The sequence below is a fragment of the Vigna radiata genome, chromosome 8 (assembly GCF_000741045.1).
Source record: "Vigna radiata var. radiata cultivar VC1973A chromosome 8, Vradiata_ver6, whole genome shotgun sequence".
Taxonomy (NCBI): domain Eukaryota; kingdom Viridiplantae; phylum Streptophyta; class Magnoliopsida; order Fabales; family Fabaceae; genus Vigna; species Vigna radiata.
In genome coordinates this window covers 28,489,916-28,510,962 of record NC_028358.1, presented here as the reverse complement: position 1 = coordinate 28,510,962, position 21,047 = coordinate 28,489,916, and the positions used below count along the sequence as shown (strand labels likewise).

The 21,047-nt window shown below is 32.9% G+C and overlaps 1 protein-coding gene across 1 annotated transcript; it reads left to right on the top strand.

The window, feature by feature from the left end:
* The first annotated feature begins 3,223 nt into the window (after positions 1–3,223).
* On the top strand, positions 3,224–4,276 carry LOC106771463 (histone H1). Its single transcript, XM_014657449.2, has 2 exons — positions 3,224–3,430; positions 3,498–4,276. The coding sequence occupies exons 1-2, from the start codon at positions 3,326–3,328 to the stop codon at positions 3,966–3,968; spliced, it is 576 nt and encodes a 191-aa protein (XP_014512935.1). The 5' UTR covers positions 3,224–3,325; the 3' UTR covers positions 3,969–4,276.
* The last annotated feature ends 16,771 nt before the right edge of the window (positions 4,277–21,047 follow it).

Genomic DNA, 21,047 nt, shown 5'->3' with positions numbered 1-21,047 from the left:
TACATATCTATACGGGTAACAGGTCGGAAAATGGTAAATTTTTTTTTGCCGGTCGAATATTTTAATTTTTTAAATATTAATGGGTTACAAATAGGCATTATCCATACAAGATGTTGTCATTCCTATTTACAAGGTTAAAAAAAATACCTAATATATCTCTGGCCTTTTATTTTTATTACATTTTATTATTATTTATTTTCTGTAATATATTCTGATCTTTTATTTATTTTTTGAATTCGTCGTCAAAACCATTATCATTTTCTATTTTGGACCATGTTTTAAAATCTATCTCAACATTATACAAAACTTATCTCACTAAAATGATTTACGTAAAATAAAAATATAAAACTCAATTAACGTTCGAACTACAAAAATAATGAATGTGAATTTCACAAACTTTCAATTAATTTCAAGATTTAATTTACAACGTAATTTGAACCATGGTATTTTTAATTGAAATATTAGTCGATTGTATAATAGCAGTTACAATTTTATATTTTGAAACAGTAAAAAATATATTAATTTAAATTGTGTACTAAATTGTGTATTATATTAATCTAAAATAATATATAAAAATATAAAAGATAAAGCATGAAAAAAAAATTAAGTAAAAAGATAAAATCCAAAAGAAAGAGACGGTATATATTCGAAAAATAGTAGATTGCTTGCACTTTATTATAGAGGGTTACTCCGTTCATCACTCCAACTGTTCCTTACAATTCCATAATTTTTTTTTATTACAAAATTATTTTTTTTACTTTTACTATTTATCTATTTTACTTTTTTTTACTTTCTTTTTTTTTAAAACTCTAATTCTCTCCCTCTCATTTTCACTCAGCCGTCCCACCCTTACTCCACTCTCACTTCCTTACTTTCTCCTATCATTTTCGTTTCTCTTACTACTTAATTTCATATTTGTTTCTTCTCCTACCATATTTCTTTCTTTCCTGTTTTTCTGTTTCTTTCCATTTGCTTCCTTCTGTCTTTTTCATTTCGGTGCGGGTGTGCTTCGTTTCGTGGTGTTACTGGTTCATTTGGTCCCCGAAAAGTTAGTTGGTGTTACGTTTTTTGTGTACAAAAAAAGAAGAGAACCACGAAAGGCCGAAACGAATATGCGAGATCCTTTGAGTCTTCAACAAATCTCAAAATCTATCGACGGATGTCAAGATCCGTTGAAGGTCCAACAAATCTCACATATCCGGCTTCGCGTTCGACTTCTTTTTTTTTAGTTAATTAATTTTATTTTTTGTATAAATTTTTGTTGTGATATATATTTTTAGATTTTTGGAATTTTTTATATTAATTATAATTATATAATTTGTTTAAAATTTGTTAAAATGGTTGGAAGACCAAACGAATATGGGAGATGTCTTGATGGATGGATCTTGGTTTACGCTAATGGATGTGAAGATCCGTTAAATATCAAATAAATATCAATAAAAAAAATGCAAACATGTGGTAGTGGAGCGAGTGACCCTCACTTTATCAGCACGAGGTGAAAGTAGTTACAAGTTCCACAAAGGGCGTTGCTCCCTCCACCACCACTCTTGCTCCCTCCATGTCCCCATTCCTCTTTTACCTCTCCCTCCATCTCTTATTCCTATTTTATCCTTGAGTAAAATTTTACTTTAGGTTAATATTTTTTATCTTCTTTTCACTTCAATCCCCTACGCACCTCTTCTTCTTTTTTAACATTTGAATTCTTTCTCCTCTCTTTCTTTCATTATGGTGTAAGAGTGTGATGAATGAGAGGTTACAAGTGGTGAAAGGAATTGTTTCAATGGTGCCAGAGTTCGGACTCAATAATCAATCCTAAATTAATGTGTAAATCTTAAATAGATATTAACATTTGTTTTATTTTAAACAAATCCGTTTTCCGTTAAACGGATGTTGACATCCGTTTCACCTTTCGCCTTAAACAGATGTTGACATCCATTTCACCTTAAACGAATGTTGACATTTGTTTCACCTTAAACAGATGTGGACATTCGCTAACAATTTTTAATCCAGGAAAAAAAATGACATAAAGTGATACGTGCTGACATCCGTTTAATGTTGGAATCAGAGGCATAAAGCTTGCAAAAAAAACATGGATTCTCCCATATCAGTCATGCAGCGTCTTCGACCTCTCTCCTGTGAACTACACTTTCGAGGTTCAAGCCATGAGCATAGAGAAGCTCCCTTTCATTCTCCCCGCTGTCTTCACCATCGGTCCTAGAGTCGACAACCACGACAGCCTTCTCAAATACGCCAAACTTCTCTCTTCCCGCGACAAGTTCTCTCACCATGGCTAGTGGAGGTGTGGCTACAAGAGGTGTGGCTGCAAGAGGTGTAGCAACCGGGGGTGTGGCTGCAGGAGTTCTAGCAACCGGTGGTATGACGACCGGGGGGTTGGTCGCTGGAGCTGGTGTAGCGGTTTTAGATGGAGGCAAAGTAGTGGGAGATGATGCGGGGGAAGCAACCGACACCGATGATTTAGGCTTAGAAGGGGTGGTGACTGGGGATGCAGAGGGAGTGGTAGTGGCGGCCAGAGGGGTCGTGGTGGCGCCGTCGATGGAGACTGGCCTTCGACGACAACGACGATGAGTGCAAGAGAGAGGAAGCTTTTTCGATCCATTTGAGTTGTGTTGGGTTTTTGAGAAAGAGAGTTAGATTGGGGCACAATGAGAAGTGTGGGAGAAGGTTTATAAATAGATAGGACAGGACAGGACGCTCTGCTATCATCTGTGACTGAAGGAAATTGGTAGTAATGTTGGAGAAGTTAGATATGGGTGGGCAAAAATCCTGACAATAACTCCAACAACTATTTAGTAAAGGAATGCCGTAATAGAAAGAGAAAAGAACATATCAAGCCGGCGTAACTGTTGGTACAGTTGATGATGCCTTTGAAAGATGAGCCGAGCAAAACGCCTACGACATGAGTGAAAATGGTAGAAATTTAGAATTAAAGTAATTAAACAGAGTTAAAAGGTAAAAAAAGTTATTTTTGTAATTAAAATTTTTTTTCAAAAAGTTGAGAAGGTGGAGTGAGCAAAAGTGGGAGTGGAGGGAGCAACACCCTTCCACAAAATCTCGGGAAAACAAACGGCCAACGGCCCACAGCCCACTTTAATGTTGTTTTTATTTCTTTGGCGGCCCAGTGGTACCAACAATGGTAAGCCGCCAAATTCTGATTGAAAATTGAAATTCAAACTAAGAATTTTTTCCGGCACTGACACGTAGCAGTTAATGTCATCTTTCCACCGCTTCGAGTTCGAACTCCCAACTCAACCAGTTTCAAAACAGTAACACCCTTATCTTTACTTCATCCTTTTTACATAGTAACATGTTTAGTTCTCCTCTCACACACACAACGACCAAAAAAAATAAAATGGCAAAAGCTAATGCGAAGAACAAGTCGACCGTCGCTCTCCACCCTCCTTACTTCCAGGTATCACCCTCTCTCCTATTCTGGATTTTAATAAAAGCGTTTTCATTTTGTTGCGGTTTTCTTTCAGATGATCGCCGACGCAATAACGTCGTTGAAGGAACGCACGGGTTCGAGTCAGCCGGCGATAGCCAAGTTCGTCGAGGACAAGCACAGCAAAGTGCTTCCTCCCAACTTCCGGAAACTTCTCTCCGTTCAGTTGAAAAGTTTGGTCAAATCGGAGAAGCTCTACAAGGTCAAGAACTCCTACAAACTTTCTTCTCCACACACTGAGAAACCCAAAACCGCTCCGAAAGAGAAGAAGCTGACTGAGAAGAAGAAGAGGCTGAGTCAGGTGAAGACGCCCGAAGCTCTGAAGAAGAAGAAAGCCCCCAGCGCGAAGAAATATGTGGCGGCGGCGGCAGCCTCTGGAGGAGGTAAAGTGAAACGTTTGAGTCAGGTGAAGACTCCCGAGGTCATGAAGAAGAAGCCCAATTTAACACCTGCCAAACGCAAGGGCACTCCCAAACCCTCCAGGCCCAACAGGAAAACTAGGAAATGAAACCACTTTTTGTGCTTGTTTGTGGCAGACATTCCTGTTCAAAACATTTTTGTGCATACAATGCTTGGATCGTGTGTTAGATATTTGTTTTTTTTTTTTTTTTTTTTTGCCTTGCAGTGGATTGTTGTCATGATCAGCTTATGATTGTTGACGAACGCAATGTGCTAGTTTAATTTAAGGCTTTAGCTATCCTCATTTTCTTTTCTGTTTGCGATTATTTCAGTTTTAACATAGAAATATGTTCCTGAAATTGGCTGTAACGATCTCGGTTTACATGGTAATCAATTTTGAATTGTCTTCCTCTGTTAGTACAAGGACATAAGGGATCAGCAAACATGTCCCAAGATATTTATTTTCCTGTGTTTTTTCTTGCCACACCCCAACAATAAACCTTATGACTTGTCTGTCACACTTTTGTCTTTTGAGTGACCAGCTTTTTGAGATGTTAGAAGCGGACTGCTTTAGTTGTCTAACATTGAATATTTGGATAATGATATGCTCCTTACTTTCTGCAGGTGTTTACTAATTTTCTCAGCCTTACTTTATATGTGTATTTGTTATGGCAAAGTAGCCTAATCATCGTGGTTGTTTGGGATGATGCAGAAAATGGTAAACATAACCATGTCTCTATCCTTGTGTTTGGATTTTGGTTTAAAACAACGTTGGAGTCAATTCACTCCATGGAAATGTTAGGCTAACACACGTTGTCTTGTAGCTTCAACTCTCTTAGAAGTAGAATAGGACTACAAATGCCATCAAAGGATAATTTATGGTGCAAGTCACAAAACAGTATATGTAGCTCAACAAACTCGATCACTAGCTAAGCCTTCATGCTGCTGCCAGCAGTAATAGCTAATTAGCAACAAGGTATTGTTATGGAGTATTTTGATCAAATTAAGGAAACAAGGTTTATAGAAGTAACTAGTAGTATCTGTACCTGTCACGGGATTTTTAAAAAAGTAAATTTATTTATAATATATATTTAAGTTTATAAAAACATAACTAAAATTTAAAATAAATATTTTATTTTATAAATTTAAGTAATTATATTTAAGTTTTATATATGTTTAAAATAAGTTTAATTTTCAAATGAAATTTAGCTAGATTATTAAAATAATTTTCATTCTTAAAAACGTGAATTATAATATATATTTATATTAAAATTTAAACTTTTTAAGATAATAGAAATCTCAATAGAATTTAATTAAAAATGTTTTACTTACAATTACCTTTGAAAAAGAATAAAAAAAAGTAAAATTATATTTTAACATAACCTCAATTATTTTAAAAGATAAAAATAAGGTCTTAATTCGAATACTTGATGATATGTGTGCACAATCATTTTGAAGATGAGAAGTTCACAAAATTTAGAAGAGTTATAGAGATTAGTGGGTCGTTGGACTTTACTCTCCCGATTCATCTCCAAGTTGGTCAAGAAAATAGTAAAATCGTATTCATAGAAATAAAGACTATCCTGACCAACGGACTCGTCATGGCATGACTAGTCGCAGGAAACGAGTTACAACTCTACTTGGCCGTTTGAGATTAAGCAATAAGTGCAACGTTGATCTAAGTAGCCCCTAGGCATAACTAATTTATTTTGTTAGCTAGGTTTTGCAAGATATCGAGATATGTTATCATCAAATTGAGAAGGTGGTGCTAATGCTACTCACACCATATTATTGTAAAGATTTTAGAGCGCACGACTCGATCGAAGAGTTTGTTCCTAAGCTTCCAAGACAAGACAACCACCCAGATCCAACATGGAAAGTGTGTGTGGACAAGAAGGGCGAATGACTTAGTATTGTACTAGAAGGGACAAACGATATAGTCATTAAACACTCGTTAGTGTTCAAAGTTTAAAGTTTCTAATAACTAGGCCGAGTATGAAGCCTTAGTTGCAGGTTTCACCTTGGCTAAGGAAGTGGGAGCACGTCAAGTAGATTGTCAGACGGACTTGTAGCTGGTGGTCAAGCATATCAATGAAACAATCCAGATCATTTCCACAAAACTATAAAGTTGATTAAGGGCTTTGAAGCTATAAATATAAAGCACATCACTCGAGTAAATAATGCACAAATAAATACATCGTCTAAGATTACAAGTGACGAAACCAACAGTGGACCACATGTCCACTCGAGAAGGGGTAACTGCCAACAACCATAAAGAAAATCTTAATGAAACCAACGGTGGATCACATGTCCACAACAGTAGCCAAATGAAAGGGTTGAAGGGAGGACGTCAAAGTCTTGATAAGGAAATTGAATATAGGTGAAGCCATCAGCTCGACTAATGCTAAGAAGATTACCCGATTTGTCTTCATTAGGGAAGATCTGTAGAGAAAAGAGTTCTTTACCCCCTATTGAAGTGCCTCTCAGAAGAAGAGACTCAGTACGTGATGAATGAGCTATACAATGACGTGTGCGGTCCCCACAATGGACGACGAATACTTAAGGTGAGAGCCTTACGAGTAGGGTACTACTAGCCGACCATGGAGGAGGACTGCAAAGTATTTTTTTCAAAAAGACAAGAGCTGTTAGGATTATGAAAACAACGTCAAAGTTTCACCATCCAAGTTGCACAATAATCCTTCCCTTGGTCCTTCACCTAGTGGGAGGATGACTTGGTTGTCACTTTTTGGTTGGTCAAGCTTAGAAAAAGTTCCTATTGGTCGTCATTGACCTCTTCACCAATTGGGTGGAGGCAGAACCATTAGCAACTATCACGGCTCAACAAGTACATAAACAACCAAGAGTTCATTGACAAGAAGTGTGCTGAGCTTTACAAGAACTATGGCATTAAACATGTCACCAACTTATTGAAGCATCCCTAAACGAACCACAAAGCTAAGATAGTCAACAAAACCACAATAGTCGAGCTCAAGCAAAGCTTGGGAGAAGCGAAAGGACCCTAGGTTGACAAGTTTTCTAAGGTCTGGTGGCCTTATCGATAATCACCGCATGACACCACTTAGGAAACACCCTTCAAATTCACGTATGATACTGACACCATGCTGCATATGGAGGTCAACGAGCCTTCACTCAAAAGACAAGTCTAGGACATGGACCTCAATGATACAAAAATTAGAGTGGAGTTAGACATTCCACAGGAAAGAAAAGAAGCAACACCAAGGTTCGGTCGATGAGCTTCAACGAAGGAGACCTGGTGTGGAGGAAGACTTGTGAAGCGTGAAAAAAGTTGGCACATGGAAAGCGTTGACCTAATTAGGAAAGGCCGTTTAGAATTATTAAAGATTTGAAAAACAGGGCATATCAACTAGAACATCCGAGCAGAAAGGTTTTCTCAATTACTTGGAACACTTATCACTTGAATTTTTATTTTAGTTAAATATTGTTCAAATCTTATGTCATTTTCCTTACAAAAAATGCAATAAAGTCTTGTTTATAAAATGGTGTGCAAGCATAGCTTGAGTCAAGTCTTAATAGGTCGGTGAAGGAAGAGTTCACCAAGATGAACTCGTACCAACAACTTGCCGAGTTGGTGAAGGAAGAGTTCACCCAAGTGAACCCCTACCGCACCATTAAATCAGTGAAGGATGAGTTCAATTAAGTGAGCCCTTGCCCATCGTACGTCGAGGTGGTGAAAGAAGAGTTATGTATAAAACCCTTGCCCATCAATCCAAATAAATTAGTGAAGGAAGAGTTCATCCAAGTAGGTCCTGCCAAAGAAACATTGAGTCGGTGATGGAAGAGTTCACCTAAGTGAACCCTTGCCACTTGGTCCAAAGAGGATTTTGGAAACCTAGACCTGATTTACTAAAATTAACCTGTTATTGTGAAAATCAGTTGAATTCAACCTGTGCTTTTTGGCCTTTAACGTCTAAAAAGTATCGACATCATATCGGAAGATGTTAAATTGATGCCGAATTTAAAAAATTCAAAATCAATTAATGTTTGTTTTTGCCATTGTTCGATGTTAGTCAACTTTTTTTATTTTTTTAATTAATTGTGATCCATGCTTACAACTCTACGAGACTTGAAAAGTAGTAAAACAACAAATGAATCTTGTTTTTCGTATTTTATATAGCATGAACTATGAACTATGAGCAAAAGCACAAAAGCTACGACAATAGTAGTATTAACTTGTGATTTTTGGTTTTGATAGCTATGGTTATTGGTTTTAGTTGGATTTCTTTATATCACTCCTTATTGATGGAAGCTTCCTTGCAAATCAATCACGAGCAGCTCCCAAAACCAGAGGTGGCAGCGAAATGAAGGTGTAGAGTGTGGCACGGTAAGTGTTTGATGGATGCTTCAATGAAGGTGTGAGGATGAATCAAGGAATCTCAAGCTCCGAAAGCCATCTAAGAGGGAAGGAAGCTAGAGGAAAGGGTGCAGAAGAGGCACAAGTGTTTGAACTCTGAAAAATGATTCTGGAGAAATCTCAATAGCATTTCATTAAGTTTCAAAATTAGCTTTTACAATGTAAGGCGACTTCCTTTTATAGATGAAGGAGTGACTCCAAAACGTGCTAAGGAAGCTATTCTAAGTGTAAAAGAAGCTTGCTAAGGAAGCTACACAGTCTGGGAAACTTGGAAGCCAAGGTACAGCCTGCCATGTCAGCAATTTGTGTGAAGAAGATGATCCTGGGTTTCTGGCGCCTGGGTACCCTTTTAGGGGGCGCTGGAGCGCCGCCTGCTTCCTTTTTGGTTTTCTTGATTTGCATCCTTGGTAGCCTTCCTTATTTGTATGTACATGGTTTCTCCTCTTTATTAAGAACCTACAAAACAAAGTAAAATTTATTTAGCAAAGAGAAAGAGGTTTTAGTAACTAATACTCCATAAGAGTAAAGTAGTGAGTGCTCCCTCCTCCTCTTGGATTCTCTTGGACATAGCTCTTGTTAAAGGACCTATGTTGATCTTGGATGGTCCTCCATCACTTATGGGTCTTACTTTGGGTCTTTGTGAAGTATAAAAATTGGAAAGTTAATTGTGATAGATCTTTAAACGATCATAACATTTACTCCAGATGGCCGATTAGCTATTATTATATATGGATTTGGGGTAGAAAAAAAATTTCAATCACGTGGTAGCTCGCGAGGTTGAGTTTTCCTTCTAAACTTTCAAGAAAATGTCGTTTTCTATTTTTTGTCAATTTATTTTTTCCAAACTTTGCAAAAATATTTCACATACTTGGACTTTGAGTTTTGATTTAAATTTTTTTGTAGGAGCTTCCCATGATATTTTGGTGCTTTGAACAAATTTTCAAGTCATTTGGAGTTGTTTTGAATATACTCTTAGTTTTACCTTAAAGCTTGGATGTATAACGTGTAATGTAGTATAAACAACGAACAAGTTCAATAATGCAACAAATAAGTTCAACAATACAACAAATAAGTTCTTGAAAACAAAAATGAAAACTAACCTTCTTGAAGCTGGATTCATCGGAATAAAGTGTTGTCGTTAGTGAGAGAAAAAAGAACACACCTATGAAGGAGAACACAAAAACAGTCGGTCAAAACAAATGAAAATCATAGTTAAAATAGTTAATTAACATGTATTTGTATAAAATGAAAGAAATATTACATGTGTTGGTCGCCAAGGTTTGTTCGAAAAAAGTTTAAGTAGCGAAGAGGGTCTCGCGCTAAGATAAATTGAATGAATTTTCAACTTCCTACCCAAATTTTTATTCAACTCACAAATGTATAACGTCAGATTTGTCAATATTCGACGTCTTATAACATTTTGACGTCAGAAACTAGGGTATTCAACGTCATACGTAAGTACATTTTCACCTTCGCCCCAACGATTTTCATGAAATTTACCCAATATGACGTCGGACTTGTCAATATATGACGTCTTACAACCAATCAACGTCAACAAAATTTAAATCTGATGTCTTAATTGAAATTTTATTTACAAAAATGACACCGGTCATTTTTAACGTTGACTTTTTCATTTTTTGACATTGGTGATGAAAGAAAATTTGCAAAATTGACCTTAAAGAATGAAAGTTTTGTAACTTATAGAGATAATAATAAAGGGAAAATTTTGAGAATAGGAACAATAAACAACGGATCTTCATTCAACATGAAGAATGCTCTCTTAGTTAAGGGATTAAAGCATAATATGATAAGTATAAGTCAACTTTGTGATATGGGATATAAAGTAGTGTCTGAATCTAATCATTTTCTCATTTATTGAGACAAGATAAACTCGTCTATAGCATCTTTCATTTTAAAGTTTAAACAAATAACACTGAACGAAGTAGTCTTGAATATAGTCTTAGATTGTAAACAGTAAAAATAGAGAAATACAAACCAAGAAGAAGTTCACAATAGTCAAAACACTAAATGTTGCGTTGGAACACTAAGTATAGAATATAATGTGTCCACAGAACAAATATATTAGAAAAATTGATACTCAAAAGATGACAACAAATGAAAGAAATAAAATAAAACAAAAAAGACATAAAAAAATATAGTTCACAAATGTAAATAATAAAACACTAGGAATCCAAAGAACGTTTCGACAAGAAAAACTATAACACAAATAGGTAAACAAGGATTAAAGAAAACTACTAGGAAAAAAGGGTTTTGTAAGAAGCATCCTTAAACGACTTCTCTAGGAAATATAAATGTTGAGATTTTTGAAAGGGAGAGCACATGTTTGACTGAACTAACAATCTGAACAATGTCTGAGTTTTTGATGATGACAAAATGCATAATTAATAACACATGTGTACTATGTGTTACTTGTTGTTTGAGAATATATGAGAACATGATTGTGTTGTTATTGTGTTGATATTGCGTTTCACTGTGTTATATATGTGATTTTATTATATGTGAATGCTTGACACATGTTTTTGGAAAAGGAAAACCACAAGCACTTTTGTTGAACTTTAATTGTGTGGCAAAACAACAGTTTTAAGTCGATTTCATTATGGGGTGAGTCGATTAAAACTCGCGTCTTTGCACAAACTATTTTCAAAGTGTGCTGTGAGATTTTTCAAAGAGAAAATTTGTCAAAACTATGATTAACACTATTACATAGTCGATTACATGTGTGCCATATTCGACTAAGTCTGTTATTGTTTTGAAATTCTGTTAATGCTTGACATAACTATCTAATGGTCATATTTTTAAATATGTTGACCAAGCATTAAATGATATTTAACTGCATTAAATGCGAATTCAATTAATTGTTGTGATTACTACTAACTGTTATAACAGAATTGTTATATTCGATTGCATTAGTAGCTTATTCGATTACAATGCGTTTGTCATGAGTTATTCTATAAATTGATGAGAATTTGAATTTTGTAAGAACTTTTGTGAATCTAACAGTTTGTGATATCTTTTGCAGAAAGTGTAATCTTACAGAAGGAGTAAGCTCCAAGAAACAAGAAGTGACCATGGTGATCATCTACTTGTGATTTATTGAAGAGCAAGTTTGCTGTGTTTTCAAAGGCTGATCAACTATGCACATTTGGGTGTAACTACAAGATCAGAGTCTACAATCTTTTGAAGATTGGATTGAGGTTCCCTGTTGAGATTACAGGAAGAAGAGTGTGCGACGTTCTTGACTTTTAGAATGTCTCAAAGGGTTTAGATAGCAGGAGAGGGGATTCTTGTCGTAGTTCTAGTTGTTGTATTGCCTATATTTTGATTAGAGGGTTAGAGAGGTGTTTTACATTTTTGACATGAGGTCTTCTGTAGAAACCTTGTTGTAAAAACCTTGATCATTATAGTGCATTTGCTTCCTGTGGTTGGAAGGACACTAGATGTAGGTAGGTTGGTCGAACTAGTATAAAAATGCAGTGTTTGAATCTTTTGATTCCTACTCTTTTACGTTTAATCGACTTCATTTTGTATTCATTTGATTGAGTTTTCGCTGCATTAAAAAGTCTTTTACCTTATATTTCAAGAAAGCTTTAAAGGCACCATCTTTTGTGAAAAAGATTTTAAAAGACTTTGTTTTTACAATTCACTAATTCACCCCCTCTTGGTGTGAGAAATTGAGTCATTGTATTTTAAAAATAAACATTAGACAAGTCTCAATAAACAAGGAACCAAGTAATTTTAGGCATAGTAAAAAAAATAGAAGGATTGAAAAGAAGTTAACATCTCAAAAAGAAAAAAGTCATATCAAAGGAGAATCTTGCTAAATAAGGCGTACAACTAAATGAGTCAAAAAGAGTTTTACACAACTAGACGTTAATATTCTCTCAATATGTCATAGTTGGAAAAAGTGTCAAATGATGAAGACATGCTAAAATGTCTCAAACAATGTGATGGAAAACATCGTGCTAAACACATCAGTTAGAAAAACCTAAACGGTGATGAGTTTGGTAAACACATCAAAAGAACAAAACTTTCCCTAAAACAAATGATAAAAGACATTAAACTAAATATACTCTTTAAAATAACAAGTATATACTAAACAAACACTAAATAAGAAAAAACCTCTTATAGGCTAAACGATACCACATAACGCTCTCGTTTAATGATGAAACTCTCATGAAACATTTAGTATTCTCACTAGAAAACTCAAACAATCAAATCCTGACAAAATGGTAGAAAACATAGAAACCTTAATTGTTCTAAACTAGCATTGAATGTCATTAAATGCTCAATGTTTAAAAGCAACAAGGTAAATAGGTAAAAGGACACATATACTGTGTATATATCTACTCTACATTATGTAGGATATCTACTATAAGCATTCATCTGTTATATTCAAATGTAAGTCAAAAATGAACATTAGAAAGAAGAAGACATTAACGAAATGTTTTATTCATCAAAAGTTGTGCCAAATGAATAGTCTAATATGCTATTAATAAAGTTCATATAAATAAGTTTGGTCTGACAAGAAGACATCAACCTATGACTGTCATCTAAGATAAAAGCTATGAAAAGTCAAATCATAAGGACAAGCTTCGTCCAACGACTACATTATCACCAAATCTCAAGGATAAACATCGTCCACCTGCTATATTATCAAAGGTGTATAAATAGAAGATAAAAGAAGAAGAAGAAAAATGATGAGGAGTTAAGGAGTAAAAAAAAATCATTCCCATTGAAGAATCAAGATCTCTCTCTGAGGCATTAGAGTCAAATCCTCTTAAACAAGAAAAGAGAAAAAGAGAAGAGCTCGAAAGAAGAATTACTCTCAAGCTTCATTACTATACATGCTTACTACTCTAAGTAGAAAGGAAGAAAAAAAGAGATAGAGAGGAACACCTGAAAGAAAAAAGAATTACTCTCAGACTTCACTGATGTATAAGTTTACCATTCTAAGAAGAGGGAAAAGAAAAAAATTGTTAGAGTTTGTAAATTATATTGTATTGAACATATATCCTCTCTTTGAGAGTAATCGTTTACTGACTTGTAAGCAATCAGATTCATTAAACTTTCGAAAGAAATTTCAAACACTCATTGATTAACTCAGGTGAGTTAAGGATTACTAGGCAACGTATCAAGTTGATACCAATATTGTCTAGTGAAAACCAAGAGTGAGTGAAAGTCAACCAGTCAGGGTAACGGGTGTTATTTGTTGACTAGGGATACGAGGAGTGGTGAAGAATAATGCACAACCATGAGTGAGTGAAACTTAGTCAAAGTCATGGAAACATGGGTTACCAGGTTGAAAAGGACAACCAAGAGTGGGTTAAACTCAACTAGACGATGTATCAGGTGGATATTAGGAGTGTCTGGGAATACCAAGAGTGGTGAAGAATATATATTGCACAACCAAGAGTGAGTGCAACTTAGTCACGATCACAGTAGCAGGTGGTTATTGGTGGACAACAACAACCAGGAGTGGGTTAAACTCAACTAGATGATGTATCAGGTGGATACAAGGAGTGTGTAGGGATACCAAGAGTGATGAAGAATACTACGTTGCTAGGAGTTGGTGAAACTCAAACAAGGTCATAATAACAGGTGGTTATTGGTGGACAACGACAACCATAAGTGGGTTAAACTCAACTAGACGTAGTATCAAGTGGTTACCAAGAGCTTCTAGGGATACCAAGAGTGGTGAAGAAAACTATACAACCAAGAGTGGGTGAAACTCAACTAGTCGTAACAATGGTTACTTGGTGTGACTAGGGATACCAAGAGTGGTTAGAATATTAAATGTACTTCATTGAATATTTAATGAAACCTTAAGTTATCTTAGAGGAGAATTGGACGTAGCTCTGTTTTAGTGAACCAGTATAAAACGCTTGTGTGTTACAGTCTATGTTACAACCAGTCATATCATGTGAAAAGCAATGTCTTATTACACACATTCAACATATGTTAATCTTACAAAAGTTTCATTCCTCACCAAACCCTAGGAGAATGAATTAAAGCCAGTTCTGTAAACGTATACAACAAAATAACATTTATGAAGTTAAGGACAACTAGCTCAAGAGTATCATTTATATAATCAGATTATTAGCCATGAAAAAAGTTATGAAAACACTATTTAAACCTCTTTCTAGTGTTTTCCCACAAAAACTTCATCATCTTTGATGTATCTGGTAATGTTGTGTTAATAGGAAAAAAGATTAACAATATGTACTTGCTTGATATGCATCATTTATTAAATAACATATATTGTTTTCTTAAAAGAGAATATGATACATGGTTATGGCATGGAAGAATTTGTCTCATACACATGCATAATTTAAACTAGGTTAAAAAGAAAATCATTGGTTGAAGGTATATCTCAACTCAAATTTGTAAAGAACAAAGTATGTGAAGCATGTTGAAATGGAGAAGAAACTAAGGTTTCTTTTAAGTCTAAGAATTGTGTTTTAACCAATAGACCTTTAGAATTGCTTCACATTGATCTATCTAGACCTTCAGGAACTATGATTCTTGGTGAAAACCTTTATGAATTAGTCATATATTGATTTTTCTAGGTACACATGAACATTGATTTTAGCATCCAAAAATGATACTTATCATTCTTTAAAAGGCTTACCAAGGTTTTAGAAAATGGAAAGAATTGTAAAAAAATTTCTATCAAAAGTGATTATGGGAGAGTTTCAAAATGAAATGTTTGAAAAATTTTATGAAAAGCATGGTATAAAACACAATTTTTTTGCCTATAGAACTCCTCAACAAAATGGTGTGGTTGAGAAGAATAATAGATCACTTAAGGAACAAACTAGAACTATGTTGAATGAAACTATATTGCAAAAATACTTTTAGACTGATATTGTCAACATAACTAGCTATTTTGTAAATTGTGTTGATTAGGCCTATTAAAGAAAAACCCTTATGAGTTTTATAAAGGAAGAAGACTTATTATAACTCATCTAAAAGTGTTTGAAACATTGTTAAATCTTGTGGTCAATTTGATTTTACTAAAAGTGTGGTAAATCTGATTTCTTAAAAAGGGAACAATTAAAAAAAACAGTCAATTCAAAAAGAAAAAAGGACAAGATGCACATAACACTAAAGTAAGAAGACATCAAATTTTAAGAAAATTTAAATAGTTAGACATAAAATTTAGAACATGCAAGGACTAAAAATTCTAATTACAACATATGGATCCTAAAATAAAAAATACAACAAATGCACCAAAAAGAGTGAAGAAAAACACAAATCACATATGGTAGTACAAAATAGAGCACCTACAACACACAAATGAAGGTTCAAGTTGAACTAAAAGATTTGAACTGAGTAAGAATACATAAGAACGTAATCTAATTAGTCAAACAACATTAATATATGAAGAACAAGATGTAAACAACACGAAAATTGCGAGCAACCATGGCTCTAGATACCAAGTGATGGCCTTCCTCCTAGCTCTTTAAAGACTTAGTTGATGTATGGAATCTCGATGGATGGGTGATGATGCAAAAGCAATGAAATGAAGAAGAAGTGAGGTTTTGGTTTGGTTATGGTAAGGATTCCTAAAGAGAGGTGATGTCAATTTCTAGGAATGAAAGTCAGACTAGTCTAGAAAGAATTATACTTTAAGGTAAGCTTAAACAAGAGAGTTGTACACATAATAGGCAAAATTTCTTTACTCAAATTCAGGTTGAATTTTACAAATGCCTTTATTTATAGGTCAAGCTAACCTTAGAATGATCTCCAAAAAGAGTCAAAATTGAATTCAAATTAGTCTTTAAAAAATGGAGCCAAAAAAAATCATGACTTGTCACCTAAACACTCACATTTATCTCATCTTCGCACGTACATACGATAAAACTTGTTTCAAGTTTGTGTCAAATTAGGATTTAAAAAATCCTAATCTATACAACACACTCATTGATCCAAAACTAGGTTCATCTTCTTTCTTAGTCTAAACTAGACTATTAAACCTAAACTCAAACTATAATGTAAATAAAATTCTATACCACTAAACTTTTAATATAAATTTCAAAATATTACTATTGTAATGTTTACAAACAAAATCATAAACTTAATCTTCACATTTTCTTTAACCTAAATGAACATGAACTTAGATATGCTCAGTCCAACCTTCTTAAATCTTTTTAATCATAACTAAAGCGTTTGCCATCATATAATGACTAGTGTGTTATTTTCTGCCAATGTGTGGTTGTAATTCTTACCTTACTTGAGTTGCACTCCAACGTCACAAAATTCTTCCTTTAGCTATCACCATAGACTGCACTTAGTGGTTGACGTTAAACTATTGACATACCAATATAATTTAAATTATACCTAACGTGGTGACACAATTCACATTATTATCGAATTGATGTTAAGCTACCTGAAAATAACCAATCTCTGTGCTTCAACACAATCAATGACAAATAATGTCACCAACAGAATTGTCGTCCCATAATAAAACAACATCAATATCAAATCCTTTCGGTGTGTGTCGTTTCCATTATCTCATTCCTTCCTGCTATACCAACTGCTACGTCTTACATCATATTTTATATCTCATCACACGGTTTACAGTTTAATTCGTGTTCCATCGCTTTTTGTGGACCTAATGTTTTCAAATTCATTTCATTATTTTAAGTTAAAAAGATGGCAAACACACTATTAGAGTGACACGCAGTGTATCCATACTAACTTGAAATAGTTATATATACTTATTTCATTATTTCTTGTACGTGTAAAAGTGAGAATGTTCTTATCATTAACGTAGTGTATCCATGATAACTTTAAAGTTAATTTTATATTGTTATCCTTAAATTAAATAGCTAATCACAAAATAAATAAATTCATGTTATTACCATTTTATACTTCAAATATAAATATTTTCGTTTGGAAATATGTTAATAATTGTATTGTAAGGGGTAGGACGGACGGCCTGGTGAGGAAAAGGCGACCATCATACCACCCGGTTGCGGCGACCGGAACCAATCAGAAGAAATCAAGGCAAAACGTATGACCGAAGTGGGGAGCCTTCACTAATAGCATGTGCGTGACTGTCAGAAATCATGGCCGATCTCGACGGCCAGTAAGGTTTCCGAGTTAGGTTATTAAGCATTCGAGATTAAGGTAAAGCCAAAATTAATCTTAACAGGCCTGTGGTTGGGCCGTGATTAAGTCCCCACTAATCATCGGTCCATGAGGAAAACTATAAATAGGAGTCAAAAGTAAGAGGTAGGGACACATTGAATGCTCATTTATTTTTCTCTTTCTCTCTCTATCTCTACCTTTATTGCAAAAGGAACTTAAACACTGACTTGAACGTCGAAGTATCATTAGCAGGTACCCGGACGGCTGGACAAGGAAGAGTGATTAACCGAGTCGGAGTAACGGAGGACCGGACGGTTCGGAGTAGGAAATTGTGCAAGGGAGCTTGGACGAAATCCCGACCGGAACAATAATAATTAAAGAAATTATTCATAGATATTTTCTTGATAATTTAAACTTTTAAATTGTTTAAGAAAATATGACATTATTATACCTCATTAAATTTTTAAAATAGTATATTTATAACTCTGTTTGTAAAAAGAAAAAAAAAACAAAAAAGATACAAAATGTAAGCTTACGTAGTATTATTAAATTTTACTCTTTCAAAAAATTTGCTTGTACTCACCAATATTGCAGGCGACAATTATCCCTTAATTATTACTTTTTTAAGTTAGAAAGTCAAATTCAACTTTCATGCTACCCCACCTATTCCTGAGTATAACCACGCACAGCTAGGAACCAAACAAAAACAAAATTTATTTTTGTATAGGACCAGTTTTTTCTTTCTCGGTTTTTTTGAATCATTTTAATTTTCTTTTTTTAATAAATGTCTTTAAGTCTTATTTTAGGTAATTAAAATAATTTTTTTGTGAAAAAATTTTATATATTAAGTAATAAACGATTTCTTGATCTTTAATTATTTAATGTTAATAAAATTTTAATTAATGATTAATAGTAAAGAAATAAAATTTATTATTTGGTCGAAAAAAACTTTCTCTTTTCATTTTTTTTTCTTTTTCGAAGTTAATTTTGATTGCGTGTCTCTTTTATTTCTTTTTTATGTAATTCCTTTTTAATTTTCTCTCAAAATTCTAAAATAAACTTTTATATTTTTTTACTAGAAACATAATATAAAATGTTTTTATTTAATAATAATATTTTTAGAGTTCATTTTTATTCTATAATATTTCATTTTTAACATTTTCGTTTTATTTGTGAATATTCACTGATCATATTAGTTAAATCTTTTAATTATTTCATTTCAAGTTACTCTATCTTTAAATTTTTATTTTGATTGATTTAATGATAAACGTGTAGGCATCTAGATTAGTGGGAATAATTCATTTTTGCTATTGTTTCAACTTTAAGCAATCCTTAAATAAGGAAAATTATTCTGAACTTTATTCTAATTTATATATTATTGCAATTTGCAACTAATACAAATAATTATTATTTGCTTAAGAATGATGACTTTCTATTTGTATGTTATTAACTTAAAACTTGAAATTTGAGTTGTTGGGTTCAAATTGATAAATATTTGTCATCACATGACATCTATATTTTACAAGTTATATTTAGTATATTTTAAATTCGTTACAATCAATAATTTGGTTATTTGGAATTAAATTTGATTTTGGTAAAATTTCGTAGAATTATTGATTTTGCATCGTAACTCAACAAATTTTATACAAAGAGTAAAGGTTAATTTCAAACTTGATTTGTTAAGTGGATTTTTATTCATTTAGTGGATTTTGATTTGCTCAACAGATTTAATAGATTCATGAAACGAATCCAAACCCAAAAGTAATAATGATAATTCTCTTATTAAATTTACTTAATGAATTTATCTTATTTAACGGATGAGCTTTATTCTAATTAACATGCTTAACGTTAGTTATATATGAGTTGAAATTATTATAATGTTTGTATCAAACTTTTATAAATGTTTAACGGATTATATGTTTACCAAATTTTTATTCGAGACATTAAAGATGTAATTTATTACTAGGAGATATATGTACTTTATTAATAGTTTAAATAATGTAGATTAAACTATTTGATGATAAAAATGAGGTAGGGTTTGACACTACTGAAACCCAATTTTAGTATATAGTTATTTGTGTAATGTGCTCACTTTGATGGAGCTGAAGTTTTGTAGATTGGATGTACTTGAAATGTGTTAGATATTAGTTTTTAGTATAACATGCTAGAAACAACCCTTAAGTCATTAATTTAATCTTTGTTATCCTGCATCTTTTCACGTTAAGGTACACCTTTATATTTAAAATATTTTGAAATGGATTTTAGATAGATTATATTGCATTTGACCTTTGAATATGTTGTTATTTGAGGTCATTGTAAATGACTAATTCCTCAGTATCATAGATGATATTTGAAACTTTATAATGAAGGATATTTTGAATATAAAAGTTTTTAAATTTATTTTTCATTATTTTTTTATATGCTGGTTCACAAAAGTGCTCGAGTTTAATATGTAAAATATATAAAGTAAATTTATACCAAGATATTGTCATTATTTTTATAATGTCATATTTATTTTATTTACTACTTAATATCCTATTTGGTCTGACTAATTTATTCAGACTCCATATTTTATTTTATTTCATCAATAGGTTACAATATCCTTTCATTATTTTTAAAATTTTCAGTAAAGTTTGTTTTCTAAAAAATATATTAATTTTTATTTATTTTGTTAAATTAATGAAAATTTAGTTAAGGAAGTAATAGCGTAACAAAGATATTATTAATATCTAATCGAAATAATGGAACCGATGTATTCTTTTACAAAATTAAACTGAATTGAAAACTTCGAATGTAATAAAATGACATGGAAATTAACTTTAAAATAATGAAATGAACTTGTTGACCTTCATTTATTTATCCACCCCGTTTCTTTCATTTTTATTATTTTGGAAGTGCCAAGCCAGTCTTCATAGACATACATTATTTTTTCCCTTGTCTAATTGATTAGTTATGTCGCCAAGAATCAATGTAATAAGTGAGTCGGTATCAATTTCTTGATATATATTTAATACACCAATCGTATATGAACTAACTTTTCATAAACATTAAAAAAACTAATTAAAAAAAAAGAACATTACGAATAACGAGTTATAATCTTGAATTAAGATCAATTTAAACAAAATCAATGGCACCCATTTATTACTTCATATGAATGAAAACAATTAAATTAATTATTTTTGTAATCATATATAATGTTAGAAGTTACAAGATTCGCCATACATCTTTCCGACGAAGTAATTCCTTATTAATGCAGATGTCGCAATAAATCTTCATAACACGCTGATTTACAATAGTGGAACAAGATATTGTTTTGTTCGAAATTTTAAGAATGAAACGAGAAAGTTAAGTTTTTTGCATCTTCTGATCGAAATAACTTATTAGAAGATGTTCTTGAATACACTCTCTGAATTTGGCTTTTATATTTAACTTTTTAACCATTAAATTTTGTAATTTAACTGGAGTGAAAAGTAAATCTGAAAATAGGAAACCTCGGCACGTGCGAGGTGAAGTACATTAATTAGGGAAAATGATGTTGTTGATAAACTCAGCTACCAGAGTGGCTGTCGCATTTAATGTACCTCTCTCCTTCAGCTTCTTCTATGAATATAATATGAATGAATATATTTATATATTAATGTGGGAAATTGTTTATTTATTAAATTAAGGAAGCCTAAGATC

Excerpts from the sequence above, each read along its gene's own strand:
- LOC106771463 (XM_014657449.2), top strand. The coding sequence starts at position 3,326 with ATGTTTAGTTCTCCTCTCACACACACAACGACCAAAAAAAATAAAATG. Across the intron at positions 3,431-3,497 it reads TCCACCCTCCTTACTTCCAG|ATGATCGCCGACGCAATAAC; the intron begins GTATCACCCTCT and ends GTTTTCTTTCAG.